General features: G+C 39.2%; 1 protein-coding gene across 2 annotated transcripts in view; it reads right to left on the bottom strand.

Moving 5' to 3' along the window:
• LOC140201173 (fasciculation and elongation protein zeta-2-like) overlaps positions 1 to 21,786 on the bottom strand; it is a 129,019-nt gene that overhangs the window by 6,423 nt on the left and 100,810 nt on the right. For both annotated transcript variants that reach the window (XM_072264862.1, XM_072264861.1), the window contains exons 5-7: positions 21,243 to 21,511; positions 11,298 to 11,373; positions 2,669 to 2,734 (exon numbers count right to left, since the gene is read on the bottom strand). In XM_072264862.1, coding sequence (XP_072120963.1) covers positions 2,669 to 2,734; positions 11,298 to 11,373; positions 21,243 to 21,511 — 411 coding nt within the window. The remainder of the gene's footprint in view (positions 1 to 2,668; positions 2,735 to 11,297; positions 11,374 to 21,242; positions 21,512 to 21,786) is intronic.

The following is a 21,786-nucleotide window of genomic DNA, read 5'->3' as shown; positions in this document are numbered from 1 at the left end:
ATCTCTCATATCTCTGCTGGTATACCATCTAATCGTTAAATTGACCTGGGCAGCTGAAGAGTCCAGCGTGCTGAGAACACTAATATCCAATTCTCACCACATTGGATTAACTCTATTTTTACTTTAATAGCGCAATTGCTTCACCCGCTAAAAGCCATTGCAATCCTCCGTATCAAATAGTTGAGGCACTTAACAACATTTAAAGGGAAGCTGGACAGATACATCAATCGGGAAGGTTTAAAGCAATATGAGCAAATGGGACTAGCTTAGATGAGAACCTCGTCAGCGTAAACCAGTTGGGCCAAAGAGCCTGTTTCAATGCTGTACAGCTTTAAGGCTTATGACAAAGATTTAATATTTAATTAAAGTCACACAACATGTAACATATGATTTTATTTTTGCAACTTATGGGCTTCAAATAACTCGATGCAATCTATTCCTGGGTGAAGAAGAGGCTAGGACCTAATTGCTGGACATAGTGAGAAGATGTCCCTACTTAGACAAGGGCTTCTATCTGATATTGTGTACACTGGTTGGAGACCTTGCAGTCAGTCACCATAACCCGTGTTCTGCCTTCACTTTTGGATGCAGGCCGCTGTGGAGGAAAGACCAGGCTTACACGAAGAGCTTGAACCTCCAGAAACTAAGAGAGGATACACTTTGGGTGCAGTTTGCTCAACTTGTGGCTATATAGAACGCAAGTGGAAATACAAGAACAACATGGCCCTAACATTTCAAAAACTTCTGATAAAATTTTCATGAAAATTACTAATCCTTTTTGTAGTTCCTCATCTCATTAGATAAGGAATTCTCTATTACAAATAATAATATCCCAAACAATTATCACCCTATCCACCCAAACCTGCGGTACAAATGTCCAGATATTTAACCAGTAATATGTCACTCATTCAGTACTAAATTACACATTCCTAAATATTCACTGCAATGAAGGTGGAATAAACTCTCTTGGGCACAATTAATAATAAGATGCATTTATCTTCCTGCTCTGCTCTTCTTTTGGTTATTTTCCTTTGAAATCTTCACTGATAAATATCTCACGTTTAGAATCAGCCCCCAATAAAAAAAGCTGAAGATAAATTTACAATAATAGATTTGCTGGCAGGCAAATCAGCACTACACTCATTTTTTTTTTTGTTGGAGGATTTATGAACATTTGGAGAGGCATAATATGATTAGGAATAGTCAGCATGACTTTGTTAAAGGCAATTCATGCCTTACAAGCCTGATTGAACTTTTTGAAGATGTGACTAAACACATAGATATAGTGTATACGGATTTTAGCAAGGCATTTGATAAGGCACCCCAAGCAAGGCTTATTGAGAAAGAAAGGAGGCATGGGATCCAAGAGGACTTTGCTTTGTGGATCCAGAATTGGCTTGCCCACAGAAGGCAAAGAGTGGTTGAAGATTGGTCATATTCTGCATGGAGGTTGGTGACCAGTGGTGTGCCTCATGGATCTGTTCTGGGACCCATTCTCTTTGTGATATTTATAAATGACCTGGATGAGGAAGTGGAGGGATGGGTTAGTAAATTTGCTGATGACACAAAGGTTGGGGGTGTTGTGGATAGTGTGGTGGGGTGTCAGAGGTTACAGCGGGACATCAATAGGATGTAAAACTGATCTGAGAAGTGGCAGATGGAGTTCAACCCAGATAAGTGTGAGGTGGTTCATTTTGGTAGGTCAAATATGATGGCAGAATATAGTATTAATGGTAAGACTCTTGGCAATGTGGAAGATTAGAGGGATCTTGGGGTCCGAGTCCAGAGGACACTCAAAGCTGGTGCACAGGTTGACTACGTGGTTAAGAAGGCATACAGTGTATTGGCCTTCATCAACTGTGGGATTGAGGTCAAGAGCCAAGAGGTAATGTTGCAGCTATATAGGACCCTGGTCAGACTCCAGTTGGAGTACTGTGCTCAGCTCTGGTCACCTCACTTCAGGAAGGATGTGGAAACTATAGAGGATATTTACAAGGATGTTGTCTGGATTAGGGAGCTTGCCTTATGAGCAACGGAGGATGAGAGGTGACCTGACAGAGGTGTATAAGATGATGAGAGGCATTGATCGTGTGGATAGTCAAAGGCTTTTTCCTAAGGCTGAAATGGCTAACACAAGAGGGCACAATTTTAAGGTGCTTGGAAGTAGGTACAGAGGAAATGTCAGGGGTAAGTTGTTTTTTTTTTACGCAGGGAGTGCGGAGTGTGTGGAATGGGCTGCCAACGACGTTGGTGGAGGCAGATACAATAGGGTCTTTTATGAGACTCTTGGATAGGTACAAAAGTCAATGGTGCTTCTACAAAGAATCAACAAATTCTCACTCTGGAAACAGAATCTACCCTATGCTGCCCAAGAAATTCAGAAAAATCTGTATAACTTCTACCTGCAATTAGAAATGAATGCAATAGTCTGTGGTGATAATAGAATTCATAGTGCTGAAATCTTATTAATATTTAGGGATATCAATACGGGCAAGCACTGAATAAAACTAGTTTGCAACAACTACACTTCAAACATAAGTTCAGTTGAAGTAAATTAGAAGACACTGAAATAAGATACTGAAGCCAATATGAAAGTATGGATCAGCACAGGTCAGCACCTCTCAGTCAAACCCATCAGCGAAAGATGCAGAAGGAAATTTACACTTACCTTTAAGAATGTAATCTGTTAACAAGGTTGGCACTCTTTCACTATCTTCCTTCATTGCCTGGAGAACTAAAAGTGAATGCCAATTAGATTTTCAAAATTCGTTTTATAGTGAAGCATAAAAAAAAAGAGGACTATGAAGCACAAATACCTATAGAAATTAGTTTTGTACTTGGAAAAACTATTCGTAATCTACCAAGCTATCAGTAGATTCAGATTTAGCATTTGTATATTTTTTTAAGACTGAAGGTTGTAGAGATAGAGTCTAATTTCATTGTGGGTGGTTTTGCAAACCTTAAAGTAATAAATTGATAATCATTTTACACTCCATTCCATTCTTTTTTTGCATTTCAAAGGGAAAACAAAATCAGGCAGGGTAAAAAGTACCATGACTTTCCACTGGAATCTCCCATGTTTAAATCTAATGGAAAAGTACATTGGTTTCTACTTACAGGTTTCAATAACAATGATGCCTAAGATGATAGAGGAAATCATAAAATTGTGCTACAGAGTATAGGAACAAGCAAATAGGTTAGTTAAAGGTGTGGCTAAAGGGACAATACAGGAGGAAGGGCTTTGAATTTCCAGATCACTGGATCTACATTATTATTGAAGAGAGCTTTACAAGTGCTTTTGGGGAGGATTGTAATGCAAGGCTAAATTGCATCTATCTTAATGCAAGGAGCCTGACAAGCAAGGCACATGAAAAGTGTTGATCAGCACTTGAGAATATGATTTTGTTGCTATCACAGGGATTTAGACAAAAGTAGAACTCAATATTTTGTGGCATAGAATTCCCAAGTGTGCAGAGGAAGAAAAGGAGGTTGCATTGCAATACTCATTAAAGAGTATGTTAGTGTAGTTACAAGGGTATCCAAGAACCCTCTTTAAATAAACCTTTAAGGATAGGGGTGAGGAACAAAAAGGGGGGTGGTCAGCAGGAAGCAGAGAATCAGATATGTGGACAAATTATAGACATATGATAGATAGATAGATAGACATACTTTATTGATCCCGAGGGAAATTGGGTTTCGTTACAGCTGTACCAACCAAGAATAGAGCATAATTATAGCAATAGAAAAACCACAAACAATCAAACAACAATATGCAAACTATGCCAGATGGAAATAAGTCCAGGACCAGCCTATTGGCTCAGGGTGTCTGACCCTCCACGGGAGGAGCTGCAAAGTTCGATGGCCACAGGCAGGAACAACTTCCCATGATCCCCAGTGTTGTATCTCAGTGGAATATGGCCGGAGTCCAACAGCAAAAAGTTCAATATCCGGGCTACAAACACGTTCCTCAATCATAATATGACCAGAATTGCACCATCCGTTGTTAACCAGAACAGCAAGCCCCCAACTCCCTTACGCTTACCGCTCTCAGTGCACTTCCGGTCAGCCCGAACGCTCCGGAAGCCCGCCATGGAAAAGTTTTGGTCGGGTATGTCCTCGTGTAGCCACGTTTCAATAAAACACATAACAGTGCTCTCCCAAAATGTTCTCCGACTCCTGGCTAGCACCGTCAACTCATCCATTTTATTACCCAGTGATCTCACATTGCCCATAATGAGAGAGGGAAGACACGGCTTATAACGCCTCTTCTCCATAAGTCTCTGTTGTCTCGACCCAGTCCTCTTTCCTCGCCTATTTGATCTCCCACTGCATCCTCTGTGTGTTTTCCTCCAGATTTCAGCAGGGGTATCTGCCACTCTGTTCGCTAAACCGGCCGGCATAAGCACAATCAGCTGGTCCCTGGAATAAACAATGCGACCATACTGCTGCCCCGCTAATGAGACATGTCCGAATGTAACTATAAAAGAGCAATAGTTATGGTAGTTGGAGGTTTCAGCTTCCCAACACATAATGTATTTACTTTAGTGTGAAAGGTACAGAAAGGGATGGAATTTTTCAAGTGCATCGACAAGAGAATTTTGAGCCAGTCTGTAGAAAACCTGACTAAAGATGGAAAAGTACTAAGGAATTCAGCTCTGCAAGTGGTTGAAGTGTCAGTGAGGGACAATTTGGAACAGTTCTTGTGGGAAGGTCTAGATCTGACATAGAGGAATCATTCAAAAATGAAATAATGAGGGTTCAGGGCCAAAGCGTTCCCATAAGAGTGAAAGGTAGAGACAAGGTCCAGAGACCTCAGATGTTAAGAGAAAGGGGGCTGGATAAAGAGAAAAACAAAGAAGCAAATGGCAAAAATAGAGAACAGAGTAGAGGAAGCCCTTCAGGAGAACAAAAAATGTACAGTACCACCAAAAAGAACTAGAAGGGCAAAGAGAGGGCATAAAATATCACCAGCATACATGATTAAGGAAAATCTTAACGCAATTTATAAGTACATTAAGGCAAGAGAGTCAGTAACCAGGGAAAGAGTAAGGGGCACATGGATCAAAGTGGCTATCTGTGCATGGATCCAGCAGATGGAGGTGAAGTCTGAAAAGTGTACTTCTCATCTATATTAACGAAGGAGAAGGACAATGTAATTGGGGGTGTTCTTCGAGGTTGGTAGTGAAAATCTAGAACATATTATCATCATGAGAAAGGAGTCATTAGACTTCCATACTTATATAAAAGGTAGAAAACTGCAATGGAAACAAAGTTACAGGGACTTGGTTATGTGAGATATGGGAGGTGATTGCTGGAGCCCTGACAGAAATGTTCAAATGTTTGCTGGTCACAGATGAGGTGTTATTTTACAAAGCATTTTCAAATCCAAATGATCTTATGACTCTTTGAAGTAAAGGTGTCCCCCACTTTTCGAACGTTCGCTTTACGAAACCTCATTGTTATGAAAGACCTACATTAATACCCTGTTTTCGCTTTCAGAAGGTGTTTTCACTGTTACGAAAAAAAGCAGCGCACGGGGAAAAGCAGCACGCAAAAAAAATCAGCGCACGGTAAAAAGCAGTGCACCGCACGCCCCGAGCAGCCACTCTCCCCAGATTCGGAACGGCATTCTCACCGGCATTGCTTAAACACGTGCCTGTGAGCAGCCGTTTGCAAGATGAGTTCTAAGGTATTGGAAGAGCCTAAAAGAGCTCGTAAGGGTGTTACACTTAGTGTAAAACTAGCCATAATTAAGCGTTTTGATCGTGGTGAACGAAGTAAGGGCTAAGTGAGTTTGGCTTGTGAAAGCTGACGAAGATGATGTTGAAGAGGTTTTGGCATCCCATGACCAAGAACTAATAGATGAAGAGCTGATGCAATTGGAAGAAGAAAAGATAACAATCGCAACCGCATGCAGTAGCGAACTGAACGTGAAGCAACTGCGTGAGATTTTCGCGGCAATGATAAAGTACGACTTTAATTTTGAAAGGGTATGTAGGTTTAGGGGATATTTGCAGGATGGTTTGAGTCCTTATAAAGAACTGTATGATAGAAAAAATGCGCGGGGCTCAGCAGTCAAGCAAGCCTTCTGCATCAGCCACAGCAGATGACGAACCTCAACCTTCGACATTGAGGCAGGCAGGCAGTCATAGGAGAAGATGAGCTGCCTGATGTAATGGAAACAGACGACGAGATGACACCCCAGTGTCCCACCACCCCAACACCCAGGCCGCGGACAGATACTGTAGCGATTCGTGGAGAATGCAGCAGTAGCCGGGAAGCACACAGCACATCTTTAAGAAAAAAAACAAAATAAACATGCTAATTAATTAGGTGCCGCCCGACACGTAATTAATTAGCATGTTTATTTCGACTTTTTTCTTAAAGATGTACTGTGTGCCTCCCGGCTACCGCTTGACCCGTGCTTGCCTCGCGGCAATGTATCGCTCAGCGGCCTGGAGGGTGGGGGCCACTGCACCACCCAACCTGCGACGACTCAATCTAACACACCATCATCAGTGTGTTCAGCGCTGAACCAATTCCGGTAGTGATACTACACTGTACATACATTATTTCTACTTTATATAGGCTTTTTTTTTTTCGTGTTATTTGGTATGATTTGGCAGCTTCATAGCTTAAAGATTACTGGAGAGCGCTTGCGCCGTGTTCTTGCCAACAGCACCTGCGTGAGATTTTCTGCCGAGAGCATTTGCGTGAGATTTTCGCTATGGAGAACAGTTCAGTAATGATTGTGGAAAAGTATTTCTACTTTATATAGGCTGTGTATTTATCATATCATTCCTGCTTTTACTATATGTTACTGTTATTTTAGGTTTTATGTGTTATTTGGCATGATTTGGTAGGTTATTTTTGGGTCTGCGAACGCTCACAAATTTTTCCCATATAAATAAATGGTAATTGCTTCTTCACTTTACGACATTTTGGCTTACAAACCATTTCATAGGAACGCTCTACCTTCGGATGGCGGGGGAAACCTGTATTACATAAAAAGATGTTGAAAAATCCTGCAACTAGAATTAAAAACCAAAATATCTGGAAACAATCAGCACATCAGGCAACATCTGTGGAGACAAATGAAATTAACTTTCAGGTCCATGAATTCTCTTCTGAGGAAAGATGTTTCAATGAAAGATCACTGAAGGTAAAATGTTTTAACTTTTTTTCTCTCCCCACAGATGCTGACTTACCTGCTGTGCATTTCCCTGTGCATTTCTGTTTGCCAATTTCACAAGGCTTTATCCCATGCCACAATGCTGCCAGATGTATGTGTAACATAATAGGTTATATAATACTCAAAACACAAGTACAAAGTAAATTTATCAAAGTACATATATATCATCATATACAACCCTGAGATTCATTTTCTTGAGGGCATACACAGTAAATTCAAGAAACAAAAATAATAACAAACAAGCAATAAATCGAGAACATGAGATGAAGAGTCCTTGAAAGTGAGCCCATAAATTGTGGAAACAGTTCACGGATGTGGAAAGTGAAGGTGAATGAAGTTATCCTCTCTGGTTCAAGAGCCTGACGGTTGAGGGGTAAACACTGTTCCTGAACCTGGTGGTATGAGTCCTGAGGCTTCTGTACCTTCTTCCTGATGGCAGCAGCAAGAAGACAGCAGGGTTTGGATTGTGGGCTCTTTGATGATGGATGCTGCTTTCCTGTGACAGCACCCCTTGTAGGTATGCTCAATGTGGGAAGGGCTTTACCTGTGAAGGGCTGAGTTGTATCCACTACTTTTTCTAGAATTTTCCATTTAAGGGCATTTCTGTTTCTATACCAGATCGTGATGCAACCACAAATAAAAATCAGGTTTAACATCACCAGCATATGTCATGAAATTTGTTGTTATGCAGCAGCAGTACATAATAAAAATTGTAAATTACAGTAATTAAAAGTTAAATTAAGTAGTGCAAAAAGAGAAAAATTAATTAGTGAGGTAGTGTTCATGGGTTCAATGTTCATTCAGAAATCTGATGACAGAGGGAAAGAAACTATTCCTGAATCACTGAGTCTGTGCCTCCAGACTCCTGAAACTCCTCCTTGATGGTAGCAATGAGAAGAGGGCATGTCTTAGGTGATGGGTGTCCTTAATGATGGTTGCCTTCTTTTTGAGGCATCGCCCCTTGAAGATGTCCTGGATGCTGTAGAGGCTAGAGCCCATGACCAAGTTCACAACTTTCTACAGCTTATTTCAATCCTCTGCATTAGCCCATCTCCCACCGGACGGTGATGCAGCCAGTTAGAATGCTCTCCATGGTACATGTGTAGAAATGTGGAAGTGCCTTTGGTGACATACCAAATCTCCTCAAGCTCTTAATGAAATATAGCTGCTGTGGTGCCTTCTTTGTAACTGCATCAACGTGTTGGGCCCAGGATAGATCCTCAGAGATGTTGACACCCAGGAACTTGAAACTGCTCACCCTTTGCACCTACGATAACTCGATGAGGATTGATCATTGAGGGATTAATCAGTATATTTTCCACCTCACGTCTATAGAAGTTTTTCAAAGTTTTTGGTGTTATATCATGATACAACAGTGGCCGAATATGACATTGAATATGACATTGAAGCTGTGCACCTGTGCTCATGGAGATTGTACTTTATACTTTATTATTGCCAATTAATTGGTACTAGAACGTACAATCATCACAGCGATATTTGATTCTGCGCTTCACACTCCCTGGATTACAAATATTAAATATTAAAGATATTAAAAATAGTTAAAATTAGTAAATATTAAAAATTTAAATTATAAATCATAAATAGAAAATAGAAAAATGGGAAGTAAAGTAGTGCAAAAAAACCGAGAGGCAAGTCCGGATATTTGGAGGATACGGCCCAGATCTGGGTCAGGATCCGTTCACTAGTCTCATCACAGTTGGAAAGAAGCTGTTCCCAAATCTGGCCGTATGAGTCTGCAAGCTCCTGAGCCTTCTCCCGGAGGGAAGAGGGATGAAAAGTCTGTTGGCTGGGTGGGTCGTGTCCTTGATTATCCTGGCAGCACTGCTCCGACAGCATGCGATGTAAAGTGAAGGAGATGTTGCCAATCCAAACTGACTGGGGTCTGCATGTGAGGAAATTGAGGATCCAGTTGCACAAGGAGGTATTGAGGCCAAGATCTTGAAGCTTATTGATTAGCTTGAGGGTATTGAATGCCGAGCAATAGTCAATGAAGAGCTTCCTAATGTAAGCATCTTCGCTGTTCAGATGTTCCAGTGTTGAGTGAAGAGCCAATGAAATGGCACCTGCTGTGGGCCTGTTGTGACGGTAGGCAAATTGGAATGGATCCAGGTTACTTCTCAGGCAGGAGTTGATGTCCTTGATCACCAACCTCTCAAAGTTCTTCATCACAGAGGATGTAAGTGCTACTGAACTGAGGAGATTATCTGTTATTTTAAGAGTTATCACTGATTTAACTGAATGCATTTTAACACAATGCAGTAACTAAGCAATAAAAATACAATAGACCACTATAATGAGTATAAAATATTCTGGTTATTCAGGGTGACCTCAAAATAACACAGATGTCAGAGGACAAATTCAACACCCACAATATAAGTTGTACTATCATTTACCTAATTTTGGAACCCTTCTTTCTCCTGTGTGTCAGTGCTATTTCCATGACAGGGCTCCATACAGATAGCTCAGTCCCCTTACCAATGTTAAAGTGCTTAAAAAACAAGTGCATTCACTGTCTCAACAGATTTCCACGACTTCAACCCCCTTTCTCTCCACTCAATCCTTTCCCAGAATCTATTGTCTCTTCCTTAGTATAACAAATGCCTGTCACATTCTTCTGGGAATAGGCAGAAAACACTGTAGTAATAAAATCCCACATAATTATAGAAAGGTGCACACCGACTATCCCTGCACACTAACTTTCACCAGATATCATTTACAGACATTGACGTGATGAAGTATGGGTCCCCAGATACCGTAGTGTGCGAAAGTCTTAGGCACTTAGGTACAGTACTGTGCAAAAGCTGCGACTGGTGAAGCACCTGGGCAACAGTTGTTGTATGCGCAGTGTCTCCCATCTCAGTCACTGAAGCTTGTAACTCCTCCAGAGTTGTCATAGGTCTCTTGGTGGCCTCCCTCGCTAGTCCCCTTCTTGCACGGTCACTCAGTTTTTGAGGACGGCCTGTTCTAGACAGGTTTACAGTTGTGCCACATACTTTCCATTCCTTGATGATCGACTTAACTGTACTGCAAGGGATGTTCAGTTACTTGGAAATTTTCTAGTATCCATCTCCTGACTTGTGGTTTTCAATAATCTTTATGCGAAGTTGCTTGGAGTGTTCTTTTGTCTTCATGGTGTAGTTTTTGCCAGGATACTAATTCACCAGCAGCTGGACCTTCCAGATACAGGTGTATTTTTACTACAATCAATTGAAACACCTTGACTGTACCTGGTGATCTCTATCTAACTAATTATGTGACTTCTAAAATCAATCGGCTGCACCTGTGATGATTTGTTGTGTCATATTAAAGGGGGTGAAATCTTATGCAATCAATTATTTTTTGTTTTATATTAGTAATTAATTTAGATCACTTTGTAAAGATCTGTTCCCACTTTTTCTGTTGATCAGTGTCAAAAAAAAAGCCAAATTAAATCTACTGTGATTCAATTTGTAAAACAATAAAACATGACAACTTCCCGGGGGGGGGGGGGGGGCTTGAATACTTTTTATAGGCACTGTGTGTGTGTGTCTCGTAGATTGCCTAAATACTGCATATTGGTTAAAATAAGGTGGTGGTTAAGAAACAGAAATAAGAGTGCTTAGGTTTATAGTAGCTCAGTCATAAGTGTTATTTGGTAACTGGAAAGACATAATATATCGTACTGTACAAAACTCTGAGGCACCCAGCTATATATATATATGTGCCTAACTCTTTTGTAAATTACTGTATGAATTCTCATGATTCTACACCGTCCAACATTAAACAATCCATTTGCTATGACTTTGCCTAGTTTATTCCATTATTCTTCTTTGTAAATCTAATACATTCTAATAAAGCTAGAAAACCTAATGTGATAATAATTAGCAGACTAGACTGTGTCCTCACTTCGCAATGAAATAAAACATACCCAGAGCAATGCAATATTATATCTCTTACAGTGTACTGAAACTGCAAAGTAACAAGTTTGTTATATCGAGGTTGTAGTATTATTCACTAGAATTGACTGACGAAATCTTCCTCAATGTTTTAAAAGTTAAATCTAGCCTGAGGGTGAACTCCATTTTTTAAAATGATCTTTACTCACTTTTTGTTAAAATTTGAAGATCTTCTACAGATGGGGGTCCAGCCTTCTTCTCATAAGGAATGACCGTGGTCAAATACTGTTAGAAAGAGTAAACAATAATGATCTGTCATTCATACACATTTGTTAATACAAGTGACAGATTTACACCAGCTATCTGTACATCTCCACTGGCTACAGGCTAAAACCAATGGAAGGAAAGAATAGAGGGTGGGGTCAAGTCCAATTTTTTGTTCCATTACATGCTTTTTTTATTTACATGCTAGAAACGGTCAATGTCCATCAATAAGCCACAGAAGTAAATAACTAATATATATCATAATTACCACTCAAGCTGAACAGCAAAGCAAAAGACAGACAATATTCTTGGAAGATGCATTCCTATACATTGCACATCATAGAAAATGTGGGAGTGATTTAAATGGAACACAGAAAATAAAGAATGAGATGTGATCAGATGGTTGAAAAAGTTCTGTGAAATTTATAGTACTTCAGAGGAATATATGAAACTATGCTTCAAGTTCTTAAATGTTGAAAATTGAGCCATCAAGCGATCTTTTATATTGTGATATGCCAATCAGAACTGAGTTGCAGTCATCTCTCTTTAAATCAGTGATTTAGTTCTGTGTAATATGGGGGGGGAGGGGTGCAGGAAGCAAGCTAAAGTCAGTTCCTATATGACTATCAGTTGTCACCTCTGTCTTATATTTAGGATAAGAATACACCATCTTGAGGTTTAATGTAAATCCATAGTCTGCATTCCTGTAACCACCCATATGGGATCTATCAGCCTTCTACTAACATTTAGGAAAATAGAATAATTAGACTCTGAGGCAATTGTACTTTACCTATACATGGGACACTGAAGAAAGGACCTCATTAACTACAGCATCATAAAGATGATTTCATTTCTAATCAAGAACAAAGGATTCACTGCAGGGAAACTATATGTTTCTTAAGGAAGATCAAGAATTCCTCACGAATCTTGCAACAAAACCTGCCTAGATAGGAATCACTACTTTCATAGGTCCATTGCCATGTTCTTTCAAACAGCAGACCACCTCATCCTTATAGAGTAGTACAAATAATGCCCAATCTAAAAAGGTTACATTACAAGGTTATCTGATAGGTAGGCTTGTACTCCTTTGACTATAGAAGTTTTAGAGGTGTTCTGTTCAAAATGATTAAAGGCTTTTATTATCTCAATGTGAACAAATTACCTTTTCAGATGCAAATTCAGTAATTTTGTAAACCAATAGTTTTACCTTTTCCCTTACAGATTTACTAAAGTCCACATCAAGTATGGAATGCAAAAACAGAATACTAGAATCCTTATGATACACAGGAGTCAACCATGTGCCCAATTAGGTCCATGCTAAATTATTTAGACTAACCTTTTTCACTAAAACCAAGAAACAATATTCCTTCCAGTTACACTAACTCTCATCTGAATGCCTTTCTCAACTACCATAGAATCATTCACCATGAAAACAGATCATTTGGCTCAACTCATCCACGCTGAGTATTAGTGTTCCACATTAACCCCATTGTCCTGTACTTGGTCCAGAACCCTCTGTACCCAAGTAAATCAAATGCTCATCAAGACACTACCTAAATTCTGTCAGTCACCCAGTATCAACCACTCTCTCAGCCAATGCATTCCAGTTACTTACTTCTCTTTGGGTGAATAAGCCACCCTCATAGTCCCTCTTGCTCATAAGACCAAGCAGAATTATGCCATTTTGCCCATTGAGTCTGTTCCACCGTATGATCATAATACTGTAGCTGATTTTATTATTTGCACTCAACCTCATTTGCCCATCTTTTTCCTGTAACTTCTGACACCCTTATCGATCAAGGAACTATCAACCTCAATTGTAAATATACCCACTCACTTGGCCCACAGCATCTGTGGCAATGAATTCTACAGATTTACAACACTCTGGCATAAGAACTTCTTCTTCATCTCTGTTCTAAAAGGATGTCCTTTTATTTCAAGAAAATGTCCTATGGTTCTAGACTCCTCTATGATAGGAAGCACCCTCTTCAAATCCAATCAAGGCCTTTCACAATATTCAGTAAATTTTAATGAATTCTACCCTTGCCCCCACCCAGCCCAACTTCATCCTTCTAAACTCCACTCTGCCAATCCACATCATCATTAATCCTCTCCCTCAGAACTTACTCCTGCATCTTCCCAATCTTTGATGTTAGACTTACAGGTTTACAGATTCCATACTTTTCCCTATTGCCTTTCTTGAAAAGGGGGATGGCGCTTGTTGGTCTCCAATTTGTTATTATCTCACTTGTGTCTAGTGAGGATTTAAAACTTCTAGAGTTCATTAAATCTCTTGGGGAAAAAAAAATCTTTGGAGGAATATAGAAGTTATTTTATGCTCTAGATTCCAGCATCTGCATGCCCCCATCAATCTCTTCCCTTGCCTCCCACAACAACCTTGGAGTTCTCCTTTATCTTAAACCTATGTCCTCTAGTTTTAACTACTTGTTTTATGTGGAAGTCATTTACTTTATAATTAATTGAATCTCCACACTGGCACCCATAGGACCTGACTGGTGCTGAACTATGGAACATGCCAAACCACAGAAATTGCCCGAATCTTCTTCCTCTGAACAGGAGAAATATTCCTTTAAGAATGCACATTCTCCAGGTCATACAAGGGTCTAAGTAGGAAAAGCTGAGAGCTGAGATTGCAAAAGTTGCAATGGATGGCAAATTAGACACAGATTAGTATCAACCTTAGCTAATCTTAGTTAGAAAGTTAATGAGGAAATTTCATTCCCTGCACCAAATTGTTGATACAGATAATAGATAGCTGGCAGCCCACATACCAGAGCCTGTCATCCTGAGAAGGATATTGTTTATTCCTTTGTTGCTTTCTGTGCAATAACAGTTCCCATCTATATCAGCACATTAAGACCAATTTCCAATATCTAAACCTGTCCCCATCTTGTATATAGACATTAAATCTATTAACCATTTTTGCTAGAAGGTCAGTGGTTGATGGATTAAGATTAGAGTCCATTATTTCCCGTGCCTGGGTTTATGCTGTTATTCTACATGGATCCCACACTGACACAACGTATAACTCAATGAACGTATGCTGACCAATTTTATTACTGAATTAATGTCTCTGTCCCAATGATTCTAAACTTTAAAAATACCATAAAGCTAAAGGTACAGTCACAATATCAATACTGGTAGTTCTTGAGTTACAGAGGTTTGGTGCTGCATTCTTACTTAACGATCTGTATTTCAATTTTCTTCGCCATCTTTGTGCCATCTGTACATGCACAAAGAAATGTAAGTTTAAAAAAATGGTTTATCTATTTACCTTTATTCACAAATTCCACAAGTACTAATTTTATTCCTTATCTCAAATTTCTGGGTAGCAATTTGTGAACTCTGAAAGGGCAAATACTTATAACCAGAAAGCAATGCAGGAGATACCTGTACTAATTTTGTTGATAGTGGTTCTGTCTTCAGATACTCTTCACTGTTCTTGGAATTTGCCATCTTTACCCTATTTGCTCATCTCCAACTTCTCTTAAAATACGATATAGCCCCCTAAACTTAAGCTTATTCTAGCTGGAACTCCTTGCTCAAATCCTGCCAATCAGGCTTCAGGTGCAGATACAGTATTGAAATGGTTCTGATCAAAGTCAGCAGTAACATTCTATTATGACAAATCATGATTTTGAGACCTTGACCTAATGTGTGTGGAGGTTCATGGGGTTGGTAAATTCAAATGGAATGTTTACTGAACAATAATGCAAACTACTGAAGCCCAGGACTTTTGCCTTTTGTCCTATTTGTTTTGTAGCTTGGTAATTATACTCTTCTAGATTAAGAACGAAGGCCATGAATCACAATTAGGCCTAAACGGACTCTTTCATGATCATGTAGAGAACAAATTGCCCAAGGCTTGTTGAATTCTTTGCCTATAGGTGGCACCATTTCATAGAAATGTGACCAACCGGCCTGCAATGTTGATAAAGCAATTCATAGAGCCTATTTGTTCCAATGCCCTTAAAGAAATTTATATGATCAATACATGAAAATGCTAGATTAATTTTGCTAAGCAATTCCTTCTCAGTTTATAAATGTTTGAGCTTAGTTCCTTATACATTACCAATAAATTGCTGGTTGCTATTAAAGATTAGCTTTATTTGTCGCATGTACATTATCACTAGAACTTCAATTCATCAAAGGAAAGGACCAGCAATTACTAAAGCAAAACAGCATGAGAATGCCCAAGTGTAAAAGCCTGCCTTGAATCAATATTGATGTCACTTAACTTATAAAAAATGAAACTTTTCTGTTTTCTGCTAAATTTATGGTGCAAATCACAGTTTCACTAGTTTAATAAAAAAAATGTACACCATCCACCCAGTACACGATCACAAAAGATGCACGTTGCAACCACATGAAGAAGTGACTGGAAGGGAACATAAGGCACCTGTTTCTCACCACCTGAGCTTCCAAATGTCTGGCGAAAGCCATTCTGAATGACATTTGAGAGTCCCTCCATGCTGAAACGCTGAAGCAGGAGAAAGCAGAAAAAGGACAGAGAGAGAAAGAGTATATGAAAATTACAAGCTCACAACTGACAGCACACAGTGGGGATGAGAGCAAGAAAATGCTAGACAAAGTCCAACCAGAAAACATAGCTGTTAACACATATTTAAAATGTCACTGTCAGTCTTTCAAAAATAGTAATTAGTACAATGAGGTCTCAGTTTCACTAAATTTCATACATTTGCATTTGCAGTTCTTTAACAGAGGAGCTTTTGTAATTGTGTAGAGATAAAATCTAAGATAGAGCTACAACGCTTGATGATACAATAAAAATGAAAGGATCACAGCTTATTAATACATGTATTCCATCCTACTAGCCTGTCCCTTTTGCTCAATCAACTTTTCTCCTTTTCTCTGAACCTAAAAAAATTGTTTTGTCTGAACACCTCGATTTCAATGAAAAGTTAAAAAAAGATGAAAACATTACCTTTGTTTCTCTCTTAAATGAGTACTTCCATCATCTTTTTCTTTCATAACTTTGGAATTATCCAACTAAATGAACTTAATATATAAAACAACTAATATGGACAGGACATATTGATTGTATTGGGCTAACTATTTTAAACATTCAAGTAAACAGTAATTTTATCAAAATTCTTCATGACTAACAAATTTTAAATTATCTTAAGTATTATTTTTCCCAAATTCTACCTTGGATATTTTAGAGCTGCAAACAAGAATTTGAAAGACTAAGCAAAAAAGCTTGACCAAAAAAAACTGGTAGAAATTAAATAGACTGAAACTTGTTTCCAGTTAACACAGAAAATAATTTAATGATTTTAAGATCAAACAGATATTGCAAGGAATATTTCATGGAATTTACTGAGCGTCCTAACTACCATTTCTTCAGAACTGTTTCAACATATAACAAACCATCACAGTATCTTACACAAGTGTTTTGATGTTGAATTGGGCCCTTCAAGTGTAATGCCATCAAAGTGAGTTTGTACAGCTGAAGTTGTTTGCAGAGGTTCTGGGAAAACTAATCACAGTCAGAAAGATCCAATATAAAAAAAGTGCTGGTCTGTGAGTTTAACTCTAAGTAACTGACATCAGATGCACTATATTTGTCATTTCTGAAGATGAATTAAGGCTTGACAATATTTTAAGACGGATGTAGGCAAAGTTGCATTTATTGCCATGAGGAAACTCAGGCAGTCCTTTGTCTCAAATAACCAGCAAGGTTAGTTTTAGAGCATGCAACCAGGCACTTCAGCCCTACTCATCCATGCCAACCAAGGTGCCTTCCTGAGCCAGTCCCAAATGCCAGCATTGTCTCTCCTCAATTTTCTTCAAAATTTTGTCAATACAGTCTCTCCTCATTACTCAAGCCTTCCGATCCCAAGAAAATCCTTGTGAATCTTTCCTGCATCCTTTCTAGCTTAATCTTATCCTTCCTATAGTATGGCGACCAGAACTGCACATAATATTACAGCTGCAGTCTCACTAAGGTATTAAACAGCTATGACTACCTAATTGTGGTACTCAGTACCCCAACTAATGATTTACCTTCCTCACTACCTTGTGTAAATGTGTCACGACTTTCAGAGAACTACGTGCTTGTACCCCTAGTTCTCTGCGTTCTGCAAAACTCCCCAGGGCCTTGTCATTCACCATGTATGCTCTGCCCTGGTTTAACTTCCCAAAATGAATCACTTTGCACTTATCTGAGCTCAATTCCATTCACCATTTCTTGGCCTATTTTCTCAGTTGATCTAGATTCTGTTGCAAGCTTCTGTTCCCACCCACATTCTCGTCCACATTATTAATATAAATGACAAACCACAGGTGTCCAAAAGCATCAAACAATGATTAGGTAGCAAACTCTAATTCACAAAAAAGGAAAAATAGTGATGCATGATCATGTAGGATAAAGAAATAAAAGGAGGTAACAACAAAAATTTTGGTTTCGCCTCAGCAGTAGCTTTATTATTTCTGTACACATCAAAATATTTTGTGTACTTAAAGTTAACCTCACACATATAAATGAAGGATTTGTAAATCACTTATAATGACAGGATCTTACACCTTGTTCTTAGTGCTGGAGAACACTGGAGAGGAAGTCATGTATCAAGCTATTGCTGGAGTAACGCACACGAAATGCTGGAGGAACTCAGCAGGCAAGCATCTACAGAGGGGAATAAACAATTGAGGTTTCAAGCCAAGACTCTTCTTCAGGACTGAAAAGAAGCCGCCAGATGAGGGGGAAGGTAAGTGGGTGGGGAGGCAGGAGAAAAGAGAAGCTGTAAGGTGATAGGTAGAAACAGTAAAGGGCTGGAGAAGGAATCTGATAGGAGAGAAGAGTGGACCATGGAAAATAGGGAAGGAGGGCGGCACCAGAGTGACATGATAGACAAGAGTTAAGGTGGGAGGGGCAGAATAGGGAATGAAAAAGAGAAGGGGGAGGGGAGAAATTAATGGAAATTAGAGAGAAATCTACATTCATGCCCTCAGGTTGGAGGCAACCCAGATGGAATGTGAGATTTTGCTCCTCCACAGTCTTGGGTCCCATGCTACCAGATCCGGAAGCACTTATTGCCCTGCAGCCATCAGCCTCCTGGATTGGCTCCATTCACCTCAGCCACTGAACTGACTTTGCAGCCCATTGACTCACTAATGGGGACTCTGTAGCTTATGTTCTATGTGTTATTTGTTTACTTATTTTTAAAAAACTATTTGAATGATTTGTTCTCTTTTGCACATTGGATGTCTGGTAGTCTTTGTTGTGTGTGTTTTTTTGTAGATTCTATTGTGTTTCTTTGTTTTGTCGATGCCTACAAGAAGATGAATCTAAGAGTTGTATATGGTATATATACTTTGATAATAACTTTGAAGTTTGAACCTGAGAGTGGCCTCATCAAGGCAATACAGAAGGCCATAGACCAATATGTCAATTAGAATTGGGGACAGGAATTAAAATGGTTGGCCACAAAGAAATTCTGCTTGTTGCAATGGGAGCAAAGGTGCTCGACACAACCATCTCCCAATCTACTTCAGGTCTCAGTGATGTCGATGAGGCCACACTGGGAGCACCAGATACAGTAGATGACCACAGCAGACTAATTGGGGAAGTGCTGCCTTACTTGGGAAGACTTGTTTGGGGCCCTGAATGGTGGTCAGCAAAGTTGTTATTGTCTTTTTTAAACATTTTTTTTTGTGATGGATATTAAGAACTTAAAAGTAATGCAGGTCCACATCATCAATGAGTTGCTCACTGTCAGGAAAACTGAAGGAGCTGGACTTGGTGCAGACCATGATGCTGCCTGCTACAGAGAAGCATCGGTGTCTCAAGGAGATGTGTAGTCGAACAGTGAGTGATTCTCTCAGTCACTTTCCTTGTGATTGCAAGACTCTGTTGGATATCAGTGGTATAGAATGCTGCAAGTTCAATTCATTGGTTTATTGGCGAATGCCAAGGGAGCTGCACAGCCTCAGTTATAGCAAGGACTAGGCCTCAAGCTGCGGTGTCACCTGTTTGCAGCCATCCGGAGTAAGTGTTGGAGTCAGACACGCCAGCAGAGTCCAATGTCCATGATAGAGTCAGTGCTGCCCCCAGCATTCATTCAGCCCTCAGTATTTGACTGCAGACTGCTGAAACATTCATGAACTCAGGGACTTGGACTATATTTTTTTGTGTGACTATATGTGCTTGCCATCTTACATGTGCTATATGTGCCTTTTGCTGCGGATGACTGCTGGTACTGTGTCTTGCACCTTAGCCCTGGAATAATGCCGTTTCGTTTGGCTATAATCATGGGTGTTCATGTATGATTGACAGACAACTGAACAACAATTTAACCTGAGCTAGATGTGAGATATCACAAAGCAAAAAAAATCTTTTTGGAGTTGAAATTTCAATTAAATTTATCGCGAGGAAATGCAATCATTTAAACCTGCTGGCCTTGGTCAAATAAATTTTGTCAGTTCTCATGGGCCGAATGGCCTCCTCCTGCTCCTATATCTTATGGTCTCCTTGCAGATTTAAAAGTCAAAACAGCAGTACTCCATCGATGCTGGCATTGATAAGTCATTTATCGATAATGTCAAACCAGACAGAAACATCTACATGGGGGCAATACCTATCTAGGAATGTAGATAATAGAATTCTGACTGTAAAATATAAACTTAAAAGATCTCTCTGGTAAGTAGTGTAGCTACAAGACATAACTACAAATTAATTTAGAAGCATTTTCACATAAAAGGTAGGAAAGAACTACAAGCTAATCTGTCTAACCCTTACTTTGATGTAGGGATGTAGTGGTGTTCTCATGCACAGGTCTACTGTTATGAAATTATCTCTCCTCTTTCAAAACAAACCTTCCAGCTTCTCCAGCATTATGAAATTATCTCTCCTTCTTCAAAACAAACTTTGCAGCTTCTCCAGCATATGGAGCTATTCCTTTGACATGTTAATCTACTGAATTTGCTCAGTGGGAGAAAATTGTATATGGGCACTGGTTTCCTTGCTTAGTCTTCAATTAAGTCGTAACAAAAGGCCTGTATAAATTCTGTAATGTTAATCTATATAATAACATGGAGGAAAGTCCACCGCAAGAAAATGAGATTTTATAATCAGACTTTAAATGATTCAGGATGAATAACCCTATTCATAGTCAACTTCATTATCATGCAGTGTTAACAAGGAAAATTCCACACAATTTGGCATGGCACCCACTGGAAACAGTCGGTATTCCCTGACTGATTTAAAAAAATAATTTGATTCAAGTTCTGGTCCTGGAAACAAACTTTAATTTCTTTAAATGTCAGCCTAGCATTCTCAAAACATTAAAGGTAATGAATCTGATGTCGGAAATCATACTATGTGGGAACTGCACATTCTAAAAAATATTTGTGTTGCAGCATTAAATGGAAGCTGAAGTAATGAGAGTACTGGATAAAAGCAATATCAAAAAATGCTCAGTTATATTTCTATCCCCTGTTCTCATTATTAATCTGTTGGAGGCAATGTCTGAAAGTGCATCTCTGACAGCCTCCAGTCAACTAATAGGACAGCTCAAAGTCCCCTGTGACTAGATCAGTTTTACAGCCATGAAATTTTAAATTACTGCGTTTCCCTCTGCCCCTCCTCCATTCTCATCTCAAGGGACAGTCCAGATCTTTCGCTGCAGAATACTGTTCTATTACATGCTACAGTAAAGCCATGCTTCCTCATAATGCTGACTGATAAAACAGCATCCCTTTATCATTTTGTCCTTCAATAACATTTTTCTACAAATTGAATAAGGATGCTTCAATACTCTGAAAATAGTGTGTTGGCTTAATATTTTGAATAAGTTAATCACAGATAATGCCAGGAGATTTGACCCTCTGCTGGTCCAGCCATGACTCACCGTTCCTGGCATGTGGCTTTTCTCTTGCTTTCCATTCTGTGGGCTTCCGTTCTTCTGTTTCTTCTTTTTCTTCATGGTTTCCCTGTGCTCTTTCTGTTTGTTTTGAACCTCAATGAGTATGGAAATGAAGCTGTTTTTCACCTCTTTTTCAAACTCCAGCTCATCACGTAAAGCTAGCTGCTGAATCAGCTCCTCTGAATAGTCTTTAATTGCACTCTCAATCTCCTCCAAAAGCTCATTTAATTCAGCCATAGGCAATCGCTTCACACCTGAAATAAAATGTTGAATACAACAGCTGAGAGGCTAAACTGAATGCACAATAAACAAAGAATTTGGTGACAGTTCATGGAATCAAATATTTAATAATTTGTGATTCACCAAATGACAATAACTATGCATCTGGATTATCAAATCTTTTTTTGAGAAATGCATATTTGCAGACACAAATAAAAGCAAGGAAAAGATTACAAACTTTAATCTAAATATCAATTGCATTACCTCAGAACATACTGATAATCTAAGAACAAATATGGTTCTCAATTAA

The sequence above is a fragment of the Mobula birostris genome, chromosome 8 (assembly GCF_030028105.1).
Source record: "Mobula birostris isolate sMobBir1 chromosome 8, sMobBir1.hap1, whole genome shotgun sequence".
Taxonomy (NCBI): domain Eukaryota; kingdom Metazoa; phylum Chordata; class Chondrichthyes; order Myliobatiformes; family Myliobatidae; genus Mobula; species Mobula birostris.
The sequence above is the reverse complement of the archived record's forward strand: the minus strand, read 5'-3'. Positions and strand labels throughout refer to the sequence as shown.